At 33.4% G+C, this 20,545-nt stretch overlaps 1 protein-coding gene across 4 annotated transcripts in view; it reads right to left on the reverse strand.

Annotated features, from left to right (window-relative positions):
• The window catches only part of CYRIB (CYFIP related Rac1 interactor B), a 120,307-nt gene that overhangs the window by 22,601 nt on the left and 77,161 nt on the right, over positions 1 to 20,545 (reverse strand). For all 4 annotated transcript variants that reach the window (XM_044669189.1, XM_044669175.1, XM_044669182.1 and 1 more), the window contains 3 exons: positions 15,984 to 16,105; positions 6,242 to 6,347; positions 3,642 to 3,778 (listed from right to left, as the gene is read on the reverse strand). In XM_044669189.1, the coding sequence (XP_044525124.1) occupies positions 3,642 to 3,778; positions 6,242 to 6,347; positions 15,984 to 16,105 (365 nt within the window). The remainder of the gene's footprint in view (positions 1 to 3,641; positions 3,779 to 6,241; positions 6,348 to 15,983; positions 16,106 to 20,545) is intronic.

Raw genomic sequence — 20,545 nt, forward strand, 5'->3', positions numbered from 1 at the left:
GATGTTTGTTGATGGTTTTAGGTATATACTGTTTATTATTTTTAGGAAAGGTCCTTCTATTCCTATACTTTTCAGTGTTTTCAATAGGAATGGATGCTGTATTTTGTCAAAGGCTTTTTCAGCATCTATTGAGATAATCATGTGATTTTTGTTTGTTAGACTGTTGATATGGTCAATTATGTGGATGGTTTTCCTAATGTTGAACCAACCTTGCATTCCTGGTATAAATCCCACCTGATCATGGTGGATGATCTTCTTAATTACTTGCTGGAGTCTCTTTGCTAGTATTCTATTTAAGATTTTTGCATCTATGTTCATTAGGGAGATTGGTCTGTAGTTTTCTTTCTCTGTTTTTGATCTCCCTGGCTACAACAACCCTATTTTGACATATGAATCTGAACCTGAGAAATTATGTGCAACATAATCTGGGTTCACAAAGCTATTAAATGTTCGGGAGTGGGATTTGAACCCAGGACATCACTGACCCCTAATTCTAGAGCTATTATCTTGAAGTTATTTCAAAGATCTAAATCTATGATTATAGGTGTATATTCAAATTATTTTATATTTTAAAGTCAAAATATTTTCTACTATGGTTCTATCTCTATGTTCTCTCATTAACTTCACTCTTAGTTATCTTATTAATTTTCATGGATTTAACTATCATTTTTATGCAGATAACTTTCAGCTCTATTAAGATATGACAGGAAATAACATCCTAATTATCCTCCCCTGAATGCAACCTGTCAACTCTCCAATCCATGCTCCAAACAATTGCTAAATTGATTATTAATAAAGTTGAGACCTGACCATTTCACTTCCATGCTCTTGAAGCGACAGTGACTCCCAAATGCCTTGGGAATACAATACAATTTTCTTCTCTGCCCTTTTAAAATCTTTACAACCTGGCTCAAATCTACTGATCCAGATTTATTATACATTATTTCTCTTTATGCACTTTATGCTCCAATCAAACTAGTTCACTTGCTGTTCCTTACAACCAACATGCCATCTCCCATCTCTGCACCTTTTTCTCATTTCCAGCTCTTAGAATCCTTAACTTCCCTTAAGTGCCACCTCTTACACAAGGACTTTTCTAAATCCTTCAATTTTTAATCTCCTTCCTCTCCCCAATATCCCTCTAATTTACCTTCTGTATGTATGTATTTTAAAGCTATTTATCTGGTTATGATTTTCCCATTAAAAGAACATGAGGGGGCAGCTGGGTAGCTCAGTGGAGTGAGAGCCAGGCCTAGAGACAGGAGGTTCTAGGTTCAAACCCGGCCTCAGCCACTTCCCAGCTGTGTGACCCTGGGCTAGTCACTTGACCCCCATTGCCCACCCTTACCAATCTTCCACCTATGAGACAATACACTGCAGTACAAGGGTTAAAAAAAAAAAAAAAAAAAAGAACATGAGCTTTTGCCATTCTTTCCCCCACGCCCACCACCACCCCAATTTGTTTCCCCAGCTCCTAGCACAGTACTTGCAAAGAGCAGGTACTTAATAAAAACTCAAAAAACAAAGTTCATAGTATCATTAGGAACTAAAGTTAGGCAGTGGGGTATCATAGATATATAACCCAACTTGAATCAGTTAATCTAGGTTCTAAGTCTTATATTAGGATTAATTAGCAGCTAAGGACAGGGTAAAGAATAGTAGGTAAGATTTCTTTGTAATCTTGAGAAGAGTGGTGGTTGGAATTCTGTGTAGGGGAGTCAGTTGGCTCCTGGTGATTTTTGGCCAAGGTGAAGGCTGGTTTTTCAAGGAACACTGAAAAATATTAGTGGTAGGAAAAGGAAAAGAACAGGTTAAGAATATCTGTAATAAGTTTGTGGGGGAAATTAACAGAAAGGAGAAAGGGAGAGACTGTCTTTTCTCTGGGTGACTGTTGAGAGGGCCAGACCATTTTGAGGCCTGGTCAGGCTTTAAAAGCCTAGTGAGGCCCGGAAGGGCTGACAGTAGGCAGAGAGTGAGAGGACTACCAACTGATTCAAAGCTGAAAGAGACTTACAGAGACAGTAAATATATAATTAGAGGATTAGTAATTAACATAAGGTTATTTAGTATAGTTTTGGGTTTTTAGTGATAGAAAAGGAGTTTTAAGGAGGCTGAAGGGAAACCTTGAGCAAGAAGTAAGTCTGTGAGGACCAGGAGATACTGGGATAAGTTTAGAGCCCTTTTAGATTAGGGAATCCTAATCCTCAAAACCTCTGGTTACTTTTCCTTATCTTTCCTTAATCTTTAATATTTATTAGAGGATTTTTATATCTGTCTCTAGTGGTTATTCTTGCGCAGGCCAAAACCAGTTACATGCAGGTTCAGTAGCCAACAGCTATTGGGCACCTGCCCAATCTATTACAAGCAGTAAAGGAGATACTGTATCCCAATTTCCCCCTTTAATATTACTATATTAACATTCTTAGCTGTTCTTATTGTAACATTCCTACCATTAACATTCTTGGCTATTCTTATATTGTTACATTTTCTGGCAAGCCAAAAGACACGGAGCCTAAAGAATTGATACTAATATCCATAACAGATACAGTCAAGATTTTTGAAAACTAGAGGCTTAAATTTAAAAAGACAATTTTTTTCCTCTCAGCAGCCCCAACAGCAGGGTGAATTGGACCCCCTGAAGTACAGTCTTTAATTTAGGGAGCCCCAGTTGTGCCACTTGTCACTTAGTGACAGAAGGCAGTAGCTATATAGAAAAATGTGGTTTTACAATACGATGTATCTGGTAACTATACCTCAATTTTTTTTTGCTTGACTATTCCTTCTTATATCAATGGAATAGCGATCCCTGCATGATGAGTCTACTTACCATTACGTTATTGGATTTTTTGAGCTTCATACCACGAGTAGTGGGGTACTGTAATACTGTTATTGTTACTGGTGAAGATGGTACTCTCGTACATCTTCAACCAATTTAAAGAATTGAAAGAATTGAAACTACAGCAAATAAGATTTAATGAATTAACCTTAAAAGTGAATTACCTGGAGTCTATAATACAGAAATAAGACAGAGGAAAATGGTACCATTAAACATGAAAGCAACATTATAACATTTCCTGCCATTAACATTCTTGGCCATTCCTATATTGTTACACTTCTCTGAAAATACTGGCTAAGCGACCCTAGTCAAGTGAATTAACTTTTCAGCAGCTAGTCAACATTCTAAGACATGTTGCCAAATAGTTGCTAATGTATACTGGTACTGTGAGTTTCCTCACAGGTAGCTACTTATGCCAATGAAATAATTTAGAGATTAAAAAATGGAAAAGTAAACATATTGATACATATATATGTGTGTGTATATATATATACACATATGTTCACATATTCAAGAGAAATTTTGCAAATGACAAAATATATTGAAGTCAAATAAGGAACTTTATGACTTAACTTTGGTCACATATTTCTTTCAGAAGTACCACTAAAATTTTACCAGTCTTGGTTTATTTGCTTACACTCATTGATCCTGATTACTACATTTTAATTTGTATTTGAGTCCCAGACAAAAAAAGGAATTTAAGAAATTCCTTTTAGAAATATATTATTTGTGCATGTTTACAGATTTTTCACTATTACTAGATAACTATTAATTTAACAACATTCACAAAAAGCAAAAATTCTACCTTGAGTTCATCAAATCGGAGTGTAAAATGAAGAATCTCTGCGAACTGCTTAGCAAGAGCCTGCTCTCGCTCTAGATGCTGTGTTGGAGAATATGGAGTACTCGTCAAGGCTCCCAGAAGACCTCGCAATGCTGCCTCTTAAGAAATTAAAAAACAGAAATTTCTTTGTATTTTTTGACATTAACCAACTAAAAATATAATAAATAATTGTGTTTTAAGAAGTCTCTCCCTCTCCCAAGTTAAGGTACCTTTTAAAAATACATATTAGCAAGAAAGAAAATATTTCCACAAAAAAAGTTTTAATCTATTATAATAAGTTGTTGCCTTGAATATAAAAAATTAAATCAGAAATGGGATATTTTCACATTTAAAAAAACAATGAGTTAATTTAACTTCTGAAATACTATACACACTAAATAACAAAGAAAATATTAAACATATTGACTAAAATACATATATATAAAATAAAGCTTATCTCAAAGTGATACTTAAAAACAACCTAAAACATGGTCTTTGTATATTTACATCTTGCAATCAAAATATTGAGAGTTCTTATGCAGTTACAATGTCTACACAAATTGAAATAAACACATTCAAAGTTTAGATAGCAATTGATATCATAACCTAAAGCAACATGAGATTTCCAGACAAACTACACAAAAATATTTCCATAAGAAAGTTGTATATATTGGTATGGAAAGACCCAGAAATTAATCAGGTCAGAGATGAAGGGAAAATAAAAAACAATGTTTTTTGACCAAATGTGTGATTTCAGTGATGTAGGAAATTCTGAGCAAGGGATGATACTAATGCAAGTGGTCACTTTCTTTGCAATTTATAGCTTTAGAGAGTTGTCTGAGACACTGGGAGGTTAAATGAGTTGCCTATGATCACAGAGGCAGGACTAGAATACTGGGCTTTCTGACGGCAAAGTTGCTCTCTACAAACTATACCACGTTGCCTCCCTAAAGAACTTAACACTATGACTAAATTAAAATCATATTAATAAATGGCTACTATAGAAATATATAAGACAGAATGCTCTTCTACAATGATACCTACTTTGTGAAGTTATAAAATCTATAATTATTTAATGAGTAGTGTACTGATTAAAAAGTTTCCTATTAAGCCCTATAAACTATTTTCCAAATTTTAATAGCCATGTACATCAGCCCTTGTCCAGCAGCCAAATAAGGAATATTTCCTAGTTAGGGAGCTTAGCTGGTAGATAACTTTAAAATTAAAAGAACAATGCCCTATAAATGTCTATTTCAAATACAGCTGCTTTCTAATCACTTTACTGATAAAGCTGAACACACTGGAAATCCCACTAAGGATGCAATTCTTAATTCCAAAAAGGAAAATGAATAGAAAACATGGATCCCCAATAAAGCTTAGTTCATTATTCAATGAGTGACTCCAGGTCCTCAAGCTGAAGGTATCTAAAGGGCATATTTTGTGTTTGAATGGCATGTAAATCCAATTTAAAGTAGCATAGTATCAAAAGAAGTTTGGATATGTCAGAAGTATAACATGCGGCAATCAAAGGCTACTCTTAGTAAATTCAGATTTCAGGAGAGAAAATATTAGATTATAGAAAATACTAGACACGTGATGTGAATTAGTTTCATATTTTAAGAGCAAATGGCATAAACTGCTTAACACTTTAAAGTTCAGGAAAATATCATTTTACTATTCTTGTTAAGACAAATGGTTAATATTTACCTCCATCTTTCACCTTCACCGTTATTCTATTTGTATGTAACGTTTCAACAAACTGCTCTATATTAAAAAGGAGAAATAATAAATCCTCCAGTCTTCTGAACTGAAATAATTTTTAAATGGCATCTCATATTTAATGTATAATCCATTCACTAAGGCTATTATTTAAAATTTACATATATATTAAATATTTTTCTTTCTAATCTCTCATTTTTATAGTTACTTTTTCAAAATAATATCTCTTAAATTACTAATTCTCTCCAAATGGAAAAGGATTTCAAGGGAAATAGTCCATGATGCATTACATTCAATGCCTTATCACTTTTGCTGACCTTTATTAGACTAATAGAAGACAGAATCAAAAGAACTGTCTTTTTGCCTCCTCACCTTGGTAAATCTTCTGTATAATACAGAGCAAGAAAAATAAATGTCTCAGTCTTAGAATCACAATTTATTGCAAAATCCAGTATGCTTGGACTAATCAATCTCAGTAATGATTCTGACATAAAATTTAGATAATACAGAGTTAACCAAAGACCGATCCCCATGGTTGAAAGAACTGTAATAATTTGGCAGAAAAAGATGACATTAGGCTATGAACCTCTTTAGCTTGCATATAATTAATTCTAAGGTGAAGCCTTGTTAGAGGAATTAAGATGTGTTCTTGTGCAAATTAAACTTTTCCATTTAAGTATTTCAAGAGAATTAGTAATTAAGAAAGGTGAGGTTGATAAAAGAGACTAACTACATTGTATTAAAATTTTCTTAATATGAAAATTTATCCAAAATTATCAACTTCAAGAGCTCTATTTAACACCTTTAATAGTAAATACTTTCCTTATTAGGCTTCTTATATATTTACCATAATTTCAACTTACCTAACCTCTGAGAAAATTCATAAAATTTCTTTAGTTTGCCTACAAGGGGAATAACTGCACCCCATGCCTTCTCTTGCAACTTCTCATCAGCTGGATGCTGTATTGCCTTCAAAATTGAAAACAAAACAGAAAAAAGTTAGACCCCCCCCCCAAAAAAAGGAAAGAAAGCTACTACCTATCCTCTTGAATTCAAGAAAAGCACATAATTACCCTCAAACTTCAAATACAGAACAGAAAACTGAACTTCTACTGACTAGAGACCTGGGTACAAACTTCATCTCAGTCACTTAATCTGTCCATCCCTGGACAAGTCATTTAATTATGTAATTCTTTTCATGTATAAAATGGGCACAACAGCTCTAATGAAGATCAGATGGATGTGTAAAAAGCTGGGCAAACATTAAAGAACTATCTATTTATCAGTTATTATCATAAAAGAGATTTACCAACCCTCCAGAAATCCTTTATAACATTCATTTCCAAAATTTATGTAGTAATACCCTTTCCATTTGAGTAAAAATGAGTCCATTTTTCATTAAGTAATCTGAGTAAATAATTTTCTTAGCTTATATTCTATTTAAAATTTATTACAATTTTATAAACAAAAAAATTCCAAATAAAATAAAAACAGGTGTTTTTTAAATAAAATCCCCACAATGTACATGTTTATAATTTACAATACTACAGTCATTTTTATTAATGTGCTGGTGGAGTATGTTTCCAGCACTTTCTCAAAAGTAATACCAATGATATTTGTACTCAACATTCTTTTTAATTCAGTAAGATGTTTTTATAAGTTATAGAGCTACTTTTTCCCAAGGTCTTATAAGCTATAAAACTTGTACAGACTGCTGAACTAAAAAATGCTCTTTTTTTACACAGAGCCAAAACACACTAAAAATTTAAAATTCAAAACCTTATTTCAATATACCATCAAAGCCAAGCCTACAAAACCATTTTGTTCAAATAAAGACAATATAAGGGCAAGTGTGTTCCTTGTCTATATCTTTAAAATAAACTGATAAATGTTTCTTTAGAATAGCCAACGATAAATGATTTACTTTCTTCTAGTTCCTTTGCAAGATACATTTTTAAATGTCAAAAATAATTTGTAAATTACACATACCTTAAACTTTTTCATAAAGGTAGTCATTTGATCTTTAGGGATTGGCATACACAACTAAGAATCTTGTGCTAATTTCTATAAAGTAGTAAATTTTATCAAAAAAAATCTCTATATTCTAGTTTCAGGAGGAAATAATGTTTATATCTCTAAGAATTATGTAAGGATGGGGGATGGGACAAAAAGAGTCAGAAGACTGTTGGTGACCAGAGAGGATTCTGTAATTCTCGGGAAGAAGAAGGAGAAGGAGAACTTCTGGCGAAGGACTGAGAGAGGGAGGAGGAGAACATCTCAGCTGGAATCCAGGCCTGAGGGCTTCCTGAGGATCTTTCTTTGTACACTGATACCCTGATTCCCTGGTCAAAGGCATCCCATCGCTTCTCACCCAGCAAGACTTCAACCGTCGGGTCAGCTAAATGTTTGGGGACTCCATTTTGGGAGCGATCTCTTGGGCTCCTTCTCCCATTACCCAACCTTGCTGAGAGACCCTTTCCAGTTTGATTTTGCAATTATAGAAAAGGATAGAAATAGGAAATAGAAATAGAAACTGAAGGAGAAGAGGTGAGGGCAGACGCTTGGGAGCAGGAACCCCAAAGGTTCCCACCCGTGTGACGGACCCCCCCCCCTGCCCTTCGCCCCTTTCCCTAACCCCTGAATTGTGAAGAATAAAAGCCATTCATTAGTCAGATAGGGTTCCAGAGTGCCTGAGAGACGAGGGGGAGGGGAATCACAGCTCAGTCTGGCTGCCTCCACCTTGGAGCCAGACCACCTGCTGTGAAGTTGACCTCGGGGGAGGCTTGCCTGAACCCCGCCCTCATTTAGAATTGGTTTGGGGTCCCCCATACCTCATCTTAAAGGAAAGCCTCACCCCCAAATCCTGTGGGGTGGCACGACCATCCAGGTCACCCAATTTGGGGGTGACACCCCCTCAAAGTCCCAGGAGTATATATTTGGCATGAGGGGAGAACCAGAAGAGAGTCTCACTTCTTATCTTAGACTCTTTCTCCCCTCTATCATAGCATTCATTGATTGGATCTCTCTATTCTTACAATTAGAAATTTCTTATTTAGTTCAAATACTTTTAAGAAACCAAGTTCATTTCATAATATATTAGTGCCACCATCCTTTCACTCTCATAATTTCCTACGATGACTTCTGATCATATCATTCCACTGAAATGACTCTCTCCAAAAATACTAAATATCTCTTAAGTAGCCAAATCCAATGACCACTTATCAATCCTCATTTTCAGTGACCTCTCTCTGCAACCTCTAATGTTAATTTTTGATCAACATTTTTGATCACTCTTCATATTTTCTTCTAAGTTTTCCTCTTAGGTGTCCCTCAGGGTTCTGACATGGGGACCTCTTCTCTTCTTTTATGTTATTTCATTTGGAGTTTCACCAACTCCCATGGATTTAGGTACCATCTCCATGCTCATGATTCTCAAATCTACCTATACTGCCCTGCTACTTACAGAATTCCATGATCACATCTCCAATTGCCATTCAGACATCTTGAATTGCCTATTAAGTAGACATGTTAAAATTCACTATGTCCAAAAGAGAACTCATTATCTTTCCCCCTAAACCGTCCACATTTCCTACCTTCACTATTACTGTAAAGAGCAAAGCCATCCTGCCAGACAGACCCTCAGGCTCATAATATAAGAGCTATTCTAGATTCCCCACTATCTCTCACTCCCCATGTCTAAGTTATTGATAAGGCTTGCGATTTCATTTTTTTAGCACCTTTCAAATACCACCCCTTTTTCTCTCACTTCACACCCGTATTATTACAGTAACTGGCTGGTCAGTCTGTTTGCCTCAAGTCTCACCCCATTCCAATCTAGCCTCCATTAGGCCATCAACAAGGTCCAATTATGTCATTCAATAAACTCAAATTCCAGTGACATCTTCTACCACCTGTAGGATCAAATAAAAAATTAACTTTTTTGGCTTTCAAAGCCCTTCATACTATAGCCTCCTCCTAACTTACAATTTTTTTTTTACACTTTACTCTCTACTATACTCTTTGATCCAGAGATAGTGGCCTCCTGACTGTTTCACAAACAAGACATTCCATCTCTCAACTCTAGGCATTTTCTTTGGCTGTTCCCCATGCTGAAAATGCTCTCCCTTCTCGTTTTACCTACTGACTTCTCTGACTTCAAGTTCCAGCTAAAATCTTACCTTCTTTACAGGAAGCTTTCCTCTCCTTAATTATTTAATTATTTCCTGTTTTTCTTGTATGTAGTGTATATGTATGTATATTCAAATATTATTGCCCTCTTAGATTACTCCATGGGGGCAGACGGTCTGCTGCTTTTTTTAATGCCAGAACTTAGCACAATGCCTAGAACATATTAAGCACTTAATAAATGTTGACTGATTGACATCAAGTATTAATTAGTAGAGCAGAGTTCTTACTATTTTTTTAATCCTCACCAAAATTAATACTCCATATAGGAGTTAAATGACTTGTCCAGTGTCACACAACTAGTGTCGAGGTCAGTTCTGAACCCAGGATCTCTCATCTCTAGGCCTGGCTCTTAATTCACTGAGCCACCTACCTTCCCCTTTTAGTATTATTTTTTAAGGACTAATTGTTCAAATATCTTTGTCTACAGCCATGCATGAGTACAATGACCCTCACAAACTAACCTAAACCAACCCGATTTTTAGTCACTTAATTTGACTCTCCTCCACACAATGTAAAAGCCAGGAAAATTGAATAACTCTGCCTTGCCATGTCTCCCAGGATGCTGTGCTCTAACACTTCAGAGTTTTTCTTTAAGCTGCTTCCTGCATCAAAATGCATTACAAAATTAAATTCCTATTCATTCTGTTCTTTAATACAATTCTGAAGCTCTCTCTCCCAGAAAGTTTTGTGTCATCCTTCTAGTTCATAATATTCTTTACCCTTAAATCTCACAAGGCTTTTAGCTTTTTTAACTTTCTAATGTACTTATTATATAATAATATACATTAAAATTACATATGTTACTATGTTTCCAGTAACACTAGACTCTAAACTTCTTGAAACATCAAGTTTTATCTACACTTACTACCTGGACACCTAACACTCTATACACATCTGATGTTTCATAAATTCTTACTTTAATATTTATTGTATAAAAGCAAAAACAATGAGAGAAAAATGGTACCTTTGGAATGAGGTCAAGGTTTCTGTAAGTAGAATTTCAAGACAACGTAGCCTTGTTTACCAAGAATATCAACTAGTGATGACCTAACAAGGACTAACACTTAAAATGTTTTAACTTTACAACTAAAATATCTATGTGTCTTACCAAATCTACCCATATTGTCCAGGGGAAGGAAAAATAACTTATCAACTAATCAATAAGCATTTATTAATTAAGTACCTACTACATGCTAGGATTTAGAGATAGAAAAATTAATTATTCCTTGCTATGAAGGCACTGTTATAGGGAAGTAATGAAGACGATTGACAGGGAGGCAGATTCCAAACCTTTGGTGGGAGACTGGCAAAGCGTCATTTAGACTTTTCCTGATTCCCTGAATGGAGAGAGCTGTATTTCTCTCTGTGAGGATCCTGATTTACTTGGAAAATATCTACAATCAAGAGATCCTGTGAAGGAGTTTGGTTGAGTTTGAGGTTAGGGCAAAGTGGTGGACACTGTGGTCAAATCCTCACTCCCTCAGTGGAAATTTGAACATCATCTAGCTTTTGGGCACATATGTGAGAAGCCCCATCCTATACAGCTTGACCTGCTTACCTTCCAATTTCTGAATAGGTTAGACTTAAGGCAGCTGTTAGGGTTTGGCCTATTAGAATAGATTTACCCTTCTGAACTTTGGGGAGGGGACCCAAGATACTATAAGTTAGGTTTTCCCATTCCCTTCCATTCCTGACCCAGTTGTTATTAAATCTTAAATATGTACCAGTCTGTCCTTTTAAGTTCCTTTCCCAAATCAGTTGATTGGTACCTCACCACTAGTAAGGACCCACTGTGTAATCCCAGCAGATACCTTGGTGTTACCCAAGTCATCTATACCCATCCTACTAACTCCACAGGAGTTTATTTTTTCTCTCAGGCCCTGGAAGTTCATTTACAATGTTCAGCACTTAAAGGCTATCAGGGGAGACATTATGCATGTATACTTGTATATATGATGCATGTATAACATGTATAAGTATACACACACATATATGTGCATGTACCACAAATATGGAATCGTAATATTAGTCCTTGAGCTGAAAGAAACCTGATTTTTTTGTACTAGGTTGAGAAGGCAAATAAATGTGTGATGCACACACATATATGTAAATACAAAGTAATGGAAACATTTAAACATGTAAATATAGATACATAATATATAAATGCAAATACAAAGTAATTTTGGAGGGATGGGCACTAGCAGTTGAAGAAAGAGCGATTTAGGAAAGGTCTCAAGTGAGAAATAGCATTTGAGCTGAGCTTTGAAAAAAATTAGTGATTCTATAAGTAGAAGTGAGGAAGAGGAGCTTTTTAAGTATGGGAGTCAGCCTGGGTGGAAGCATGGAGAAGGGATATGGAATGTTGTATGTGAGAAAGAGAAAGTTTTTCCATTTGGATATACTGAAAGGGGATTTAAATGCCCAGGTTAGTAGTCTGTATTTTAATCAAGAGGCAACAGGAAAACACTGAAGCAGGTGACATGATCAGATCTATGTTTTAGGTATATCATTTTAGCAGTTGTGGAAAATGGATTTGAGAGGGGACAGAATAGAGGCCAGATCAAGAGTTGATGGTCTGAATTAAGTGTAGTGGCTATGTGAGTAGAAATAAGGGGATGGAAAAGGCAAATATGAAAGAATACTCAATTAAGATTTAGCATTTGATCAGATATGAGGGCTGAGGAAAAATGAAAATTTAAAGATAATTTCAGAATAGTAAATTTGGGTGATTCTCAAGTTGTATATCAAAAAAAGTAAGAAGACAGCTGTGTGTATATATAAGACAGAAAGATGATGAATTCTATTTTGGACATCTTTAATTTTGGACCCTTATAGGATATCTTTGGGAGATTTCCTACAGGCAACTGGAGCTACAGAACTAAAGCTCATGAGACTAACAATTCAATAAAGATACCTAGAGACTTTACAAAAATTAATATTTTTCTCTAAAGTGAATCACTCAATTCAAAATATGCATTAGGTCTGCGATTACATCAAATACTAAATTCACAGGATCATAAGAAATTCAATAAGGATTTGTCAGCACCTACTATGTGGAAGGCATTGTGTGCTACATGCCAATGAAATGAGGATAAAAATAAAATTATTCTTTCCCTAAAAAGCATATATTATCTTCCAGGGAAAACAATGTGTACATAGATTAATCAATTAAATGTAAAATTAAGACATTATGAAATCATAAGTGGAATGTTTGGGGAAAGGGGATTTAAAGAGGGATTTCATAAGAAGACAGCACTTAAGCTGAGGCTTAAAGGGAGCCGGGTGTTCTAAGAAGTCTGGGGAAAGGTATAACAACAAGAAACAGATTGCTGTCTATGGGAAATAACAAATTGACCCATGTGGCTAAAATGTAGGATATAGAATAGGAATAATAGGAGATATAGAGAATAATAGGAATAAGTTTGGAAACAAAGGCTGAAGTCACATTGTAAAGTGTTCTGAATGCCAGACAGGATTGTATTTTAGCTTAGAGGTAATTGAGAAATTATTAAAGTTGATTTAACAAGGGAATGATATAAGCTAAACTTTACCTTAAGAATATTGATTTGGTAGTGGTATGGAAGATAAATGAGAAGAGGGAAAGTAGGGATGGCGACATTAATTAAGAGGCTATTTCAATTTACCCTCTGAGTGGAAAGAAGGGGACAATGTGACGGTTGTTATGAAAGCAAACTGATCAAACTTTATTACCTCACTGAATATGGGAAATGAGGGAGATTATTAACAGTTGAGGATGATTCCAAGGCACTGAAGCTAGATGAACTAGAAAAGATCTATCATAGGAGAAGATCATTTTGGGTGGTATTTGCTTTCTTGATTATTCCTCTCCATGCCTCCACAACCTTCCCCATATTTCTTTGATCTTTAAAATTTTTTTTATTAAATTCAAGATCTCTTTTCCTTCCTCATTCTTAGATTATACTTAAACCAGAACTTCAAACCAATAAACTGAAACTCAGCATTCATAATTATAAGGATCCATAACTATAAGTGATTTTGAGATAGTTTATATCTCTATGATCTTCCCAAAATCTTTATCCTCTAAACCGCTGAGATTAGGGTTAGTAGAATGGGCTCAAGATCAAATTAGCCACAAAACTGAATAACTGAAATGATTAAGAGATTTTGATGACCCTGAGTTTTTGTCCCTATTTTTAAGTGTTTAATATCAATTTTTTTCTTAAATCATCATTGAAAAAATGAATAATAATAAATTACCATTGAGAGCTTTTAAAAACTATATTAAATTTTTTTTTAATTTAATCACCTTCATTTCTGAATATATCCCTCCCCATCCTCTATCTAGCAAGAGATCCACTCATAACAAAGAATAAAAAGAGGAGAAAAAAAGAGCAGTTTGATAAAACTAACCAACACATCAATAGATTCTGAACACTTCACACCCATAGCCTCCCACCTTAAAAAAAAAAATTTAACTACATTTTTTTTTCATCTTTTATCCAGGGTCAACTCAGTCATTCTAATTATACAGTTTTCAATTGTTTATTGGATTGTTTTTTTTTTGTCTTCTTTTCATAGTTGTAGTCATGTATATTGTTTCACCAGTTCTACTTACTCCACAAAGCATTATTTCATACAATTGTTCCCATGCGTCATATTTATAATATTTCTCAAATTTATGTACCAATAGACCTAGTCATCTCCCAAATTAAAAATCAGGAGGGGCGGGTGGTGTTATGGAATGAATGAGTGAGTCTTCCTATGTCACCAGGCTGGAAATATAGCAGCTACTCATTGGCCTGATCCCAAGCATGGAGGAGTCCAATCATAACTAATGCTGAACTTAGAGCACTAGTGTTTGAGGCAGGATTTGAACTCATTAATGCTAGGTCCAAGAACAGTGCCTTATCCTCTATGAAATGCTGCCTCTCATTTGGATTTATTATTAAATATGGCAAGTTTCTAGAACACTATCCTGCTCAGAATCAGTCAACCTTTATGTCAAGTAAACTTTTTAAAAATTACATTAATACTAATTAAATGAAGGACAAGCTGATTAAGTAAATGTCAAATAGAAAAAATAGTTTCTTTCTCCTGAGAAGCTCAGTATTTCCCCCAAGGATCTCAAAATGATATAGCAAAAATCAACTGATCTCTACAGTGGGAAAAAAAGTACTAAAACTTTTTACTTCATTGAATAAAAAGACAACTTCCTTTGCCATAAACTGCCTAGAACAAAAACTTCCACTGGTCTCCATAAAATTTTTACTTATCTTTTCTCATTTCCAAATTTTATCTTATTTTATTTAATGAGTTTTTTTGTAATATACCCTACTCAATAGTTTTTTTTAATTAAGGTGATTATAACATAAAACAATTTCAGATGCCAGATATTTTTCTGTTTCATTAGGAAATTAACTATACTTTGAAAACCAGGAATACTGAAAAGTATTTGTTCCATGTGGAGTGGTCTATACACTAAAGTCTGTTCAGTTGCTTCAGTTATGTTCAATTCTTTATGACCCCTTTTGGGGTTTTCTTAACAAAGATACTGGAATGGTTTTACCATTTCTTTCTCTATCTCATTTTACAGATGAAGAAACTAAGGCTTTATGTCATGGTTACACAACTAATAAGTTTCTGAGGCCAGATTTGAACTCAGGAAGATATCTTCCTGACTTCAGGCCTAGTTCTCTATTTACTGTGCTGCCTAGCTGCCCCACTAAAACTAGACAAACCAATTTTTAAAATTCTATCAAAAATGAATTTTTTTAAAAAGCATTCATAAATAGCAAATATAAATAGCAAAAGAATGAGCTTGTTTTAAAATACTATTGACCAACATGGAGATAACTTTAAAACTTTCTAGACCACAATAAAATATTCAAAAAACAAATAAGTATTCCCTAAATATTCATCTACCACAAAAAGATTAGCTATTTTGATAAAGTTCCATTTAGTCTATTCCATCTACATTAATGAATTATATGTTTTAAGTAAAATATCCTGCCTTTATTAGTGATTGAAAGAATTAAGAGTGGTAGAAAATTAAAGTAGATCTGACATCCCTAAAATAAACCAGGTTCTTATGAAGTATCTTTTTAATACATAAAATGTCAATTTAGGTAATTCTTCAAAACAGAAGTTTAGACAGAAACTCAATTAATTTGTTCACTCTTCTGTCATAGGGTAATATAATAGAAATTGTTTATATCATACCTATTAAAACAATCATTTGTTTAAACTACTCTAAGTAGCCTAGATCTTTATAGGAGAATATTTTGTTTCTCTCACCAAGATTTTCTTACAATTTTATATATTTTTTAAAAATAACAAATTAAAATTTTACTAAGGAAAAGAAAGTTTCAGGGTTGAGTAAAAGTGTTTTGATGTATTGTGAGTTTTCAAAAATACGTTTAATTTAACCATGCTTACCTCTCGTATCTCATGGCCAGCTCCTCTGTATGATTGTAAATCTTCCAGGATACCTTCTGCATCTTTTAACACTACGTTCACTTGATTATAAATTTCCTTTTCAGATTCTGTAGGTTGAGCATCTAAACACCAGGAAAGCACAAGAACATTACATAGATATATGTATATATTTAAGCAAATGTATTATATCATAATAAATCACCAAGTAACTTTCTGGAAAAAAAAAAAGCTTTATTTCACATATAAATCTACAAGTACAAAGTCAGAATAGAATGTGTAACATTCCTTATCAGTTTTTTAAATATTAATTTATTAAATAATCATTTGTTATAATAAATTTAAGAACCATTATGTTTTATAACTATCATATTCTAATATTTCTATTATATATTCATAGTAATTATAATATCCTATTTAATAAAAGGCTTCAACTATTCAAAATGAAAGCCTGTTCTCATAGGTTGAATGATAATTTTTTTGTTATATAAATTTCCTCTTATTTTCAACTCTGTTATTACATGGGACATAATTTTTTTTTTTAATTCCTTTCCTGTGATAAGTTTGGTCTATATAACCATACAACCTCAAAATTCCTTGCAAAGGGCACTAATTTTGAAGTGGTCCAAGAAAAAGTGATTTGAAGATTACATAGCACAGTGCTAGTCCCAAAAGGTGTCAAGCATATAAGGTAATTTTTATCATTTGTTATTACTCTAGCTATAGAAATACTTTATTAGATGGAATGGGCAACTCAAAAGTACCCTACAAAATAAAACAAAATGAAAGAAGGTTGGGGGATTAGAGAGCTGAGGGTGGAGATACGGGAAAACTGAGTATAGAGTGCCTGATCTTGGTAATTTAATCTATATGGGAAGAAACTCCTTCTACCAATGCAATTCAGCAATCGATCATGTAATTTGTAATCTTTGGCAAATGACCCAGGCCCCTGCAAGATTAAGTGACATCCCAAGGTCATAAAACCATGTGTCTAAGTACTTAAACCCAGGACCTCCCTGACTCCCACATCAGCCACTTTGGCTTTCAGGATAATTTTAAAAGGATATATTCTCTAAGCACTATGTTATTTGTGTTGTATATTTCTTATTTTAATCCAATTCAACAAACACATGCTGTGCCCTGAAAGTACTCACATCACAAACTAATAGTACTACAATTTATTTAAGAACTTTGAGAGGGATTATATTTGCAGGATATGTTATTTTATTACTTGTGAGATTTTATCTTATCAGGGAAAATACACACCTAGAATGCTATATTAAGGACAATTTTCAATTTTAGAATTTCTCTTCAATTTAAAGATGAATCTTTTCCACTTTTTTTTGTTCCTTCTTAAAAACTGAGGGGGAAAATTTAGGTTTGTAAGTTTGTCTTTTTCACATCACCATCCTTAGAAATTAAGTCACAAAAAATAAAGAACAGAGAGCAAAGAGGTAAGATAATAAGAGGGATGTTTGGATATATATGAAAGCAAAAATGACAACAGCTAAAATAATTGCCATAATCCTCTTTTATGCTTTGAGTAACTCATAATATTAATTCAGTTTTTACCAAATGGTAATTAACTAGTTAAAAGTATATTAAATTTATCAAAAAGCTAAATTTTTTTTCAACCCTTACCCTCCATCTTATAATCAAGACTGTATATTGGTTCTAAGGCATAAGAATGGTAAGGGCTAGGTAACAGGAGTGAAGTGACCTGCCAGGGGTTACACAGTTAGGAAGAATCCGAGGTCATATTTGAACCCAGGACCTCCTGTCTCTGGGCCTGGCTCTGATTTCACTGAGCCACCCAGCTGCCCCCCCCCCCCAAATCTAAATTCTTGACAATTTTAGGATCAATATTTTATATGAAATACACTTAAAAGTCTGCTATAATTCAACAATAAAAAAGGCAGTTTCTATTTATTCAACTAACATTATTAAATGCCTTAAATGGGTCAAGGATTAAGTGTGCACATTCGCATATTCATTTATTAAAAATATTCTATGTAGCACATTACTTTATATATAGAACATAAATGTTGAAGTTTTTTTTTAATTTGTTTCAGTGCTTCTGATTCTCTTTTTGACAGAAAACTTTGAACATAAAAAGAATGTAGCTATATGCAATAACAAGTATTTTTAAGGAACAATTTATATTGTAGATAAATAAATGGCTTTTTGGCCTAAATCACTCAGAAATAATAGTTCTTTTTTAACTGGGATTTCCCCCCCCCCCAAAAATGGTAATTCAAAAGATATTTAAGCAAGTTTAACTTCTGAAATGTCATACTTACTCTAGGTGCAGTTGAAAACAATATTTTCACAGGCAAAAATATGGGCTAGTAATATTTTTTGCATAAAGTAATTGAATTATAGAAATGTCATTAAGAGATGCATTACAGATTAACCCATGAAATAAGAATTTATAACAAGATATTTAAAATATCTGCATAAGGCATTTCTAAAGTTAGAAAACATTTACATTAAATCATGCAAGTTTATCTGTGGATGACTAGCTGTTGACAAGAAAATATGACATTTAGACATTGAGACTAACATACAAACAGAACGTTATCAAGTAGCCTTAAGTAGATTTTGCAAGTGGCTATTATTGTTTAAATTAAAACTTTAGCAAACACCAAGAAAAATCTAAAAATAAAGGGAAAATTGTAGTTTCCTCTTTATGAAAAAAAACAAAACATCTAGCATCACACTAAACAATTTTTAGACTATCACAGGAAAGTCACATTTATAATTTTGAAAGCTGCTGAAGACTGCTGTAGAAATGAAGACAAAAACAGGAAAAATAGCAGACAGGTAAGCACTAATTTACTGATAGCAATTCATGCAAGAGGAGTGAAATGCTAAATACAAAATAGTATAAAATGAGGCACGCTATCATTTCAAATAATATTGGCATTTTTATGTAATGCAATCAAGACTTGTCACTTTTGTTTTTCATGGGGAATCACTGCTTTACAGAATTTGAAGGAAAATGTACTATTTCTCCACTAACAAAAGAGCTTTCATTTGATAGCAACATAGTAGTACATTTACTTTAGCCAATAGTCATGCACTGATTGCTCAGTAAACTTAATTCTAAAAGACATTTCAAGAAATAAGGGCATGTTTTAATTACCCATTTTTCTGATTACAAGCGAAATAAAATGCTTTGACATTTTTGAGAACATTGCTTCCAAAAATTAAAAAGATCATTAAATATGATGGTAAATTCAAAGAAAATTGTCCCATTACAGGAAACAAGTATAAGAAATGCAAAAAAAGAAAAGGGAGTTTTAACTTGGGAAAATAGTACAGTAGAGCAGTGAGTGAATTTATGGATTCTTCATCCCAAAAAAAAGCCCTTGTATGTATTAAAGTACAGTACAATGTAAGGTGGATCCACTTTTCTTTGACACACACACAAGTACATATTTCTGATTTTTTTAAGAGATGCTATCAAGCTAACAGATATTTTAAAAGAGTAAACGAAATGTACTGGAAAATACAAAATGGAACGTTTCCTTTTAATGACATGGTGGGAGTAATTTACAGTAAAATATTTTAAGTCAGTCAAATGGATAAAGAGATATAAGTAAAAAGGAAGCAGAGAAAAGGGAAAGTAATTTAGGAGTTTTCAATAGAAAGAAGGGATATATATTATACTATTAAAAGGTCAATAATAATTAGGACAAAAGTGTGGCCGAGCCGAATGGCATAACTGAGTTGAATTCTCATTTAAATTAAAAAGATTACATCAAACTCATTTGTTCCTCACTTTCATTTTTTTAGAGAAATGAAAATATACATATTTTTCTATGCATACTCTCCTTAACTCAAATAGACTGAGAAGTGATGTTTGAATTATTTTACAATCATCATATATAGAAAAGTAATGATTAGAAAACACCTTGAAAAGTGTTCTAACTATGCCTTTTATTTGCATTATATGTTGTTGATTGTGTTTTGGTTTTAATTTTGTTTCATATTTAAATTAGTCCTGTGGTTTCAATGGTGTACCAGCACTGAGTAAAGACTTTTCTACTAATGAATTATGTGGTTCTAAATAAGTTGTACCTTCTTCTGAATCAGAGAAAGGCAGAACAAAATCAGGCATTCCTGATTCTGAGACTAGCTTTCTAGTCTATCTCCTCTCTTCCTATAATTAATAGCAAATACATGGAATAGGTATATACAGAAAACTGACTTAAGTTTAAAGTAAACTTGACACATGAAAATCTATATTTAAATTAGAAGTGATCATAAGAGGATTTTTTTTCTTAATTTTTGAATAGGTTCATGATGGTACTTCTTTAGACAGTGATTATCTACACTATTCAAAATATAATTTAATAGTCAAAAAAATCTAAATTAATGAATATTCAAAAATGCAAGCTCATCTCTAACTTGGGCCCCATCTAACTCTAATTGTGTGTTATATGCAGGGCCAATTCTGTTGGCATAAAGACTAGAAAAATTCTAAATGGCATAAAATAATATGTGTAATAGAAGGATATAAACTTATCTATGACACAACAGTTGCTGTCAGAAAAAAGTGA

This window comes from Gracilinanus agilis, chromosome 1, assembly GCF_016433145.1.
Source record: "Gracilinanus agilis isolate LMUSP501 chromosome 1, AgileGrace, whole genome shotgun sequence".
In the NCBI taxonomy this organism is placed as follows: Eukaryota; Metazoa; Chordata; class Mammalia; order Didelphimorphia; family Didelphidae; genus Gracilinanus; species Gracilinanus agilis.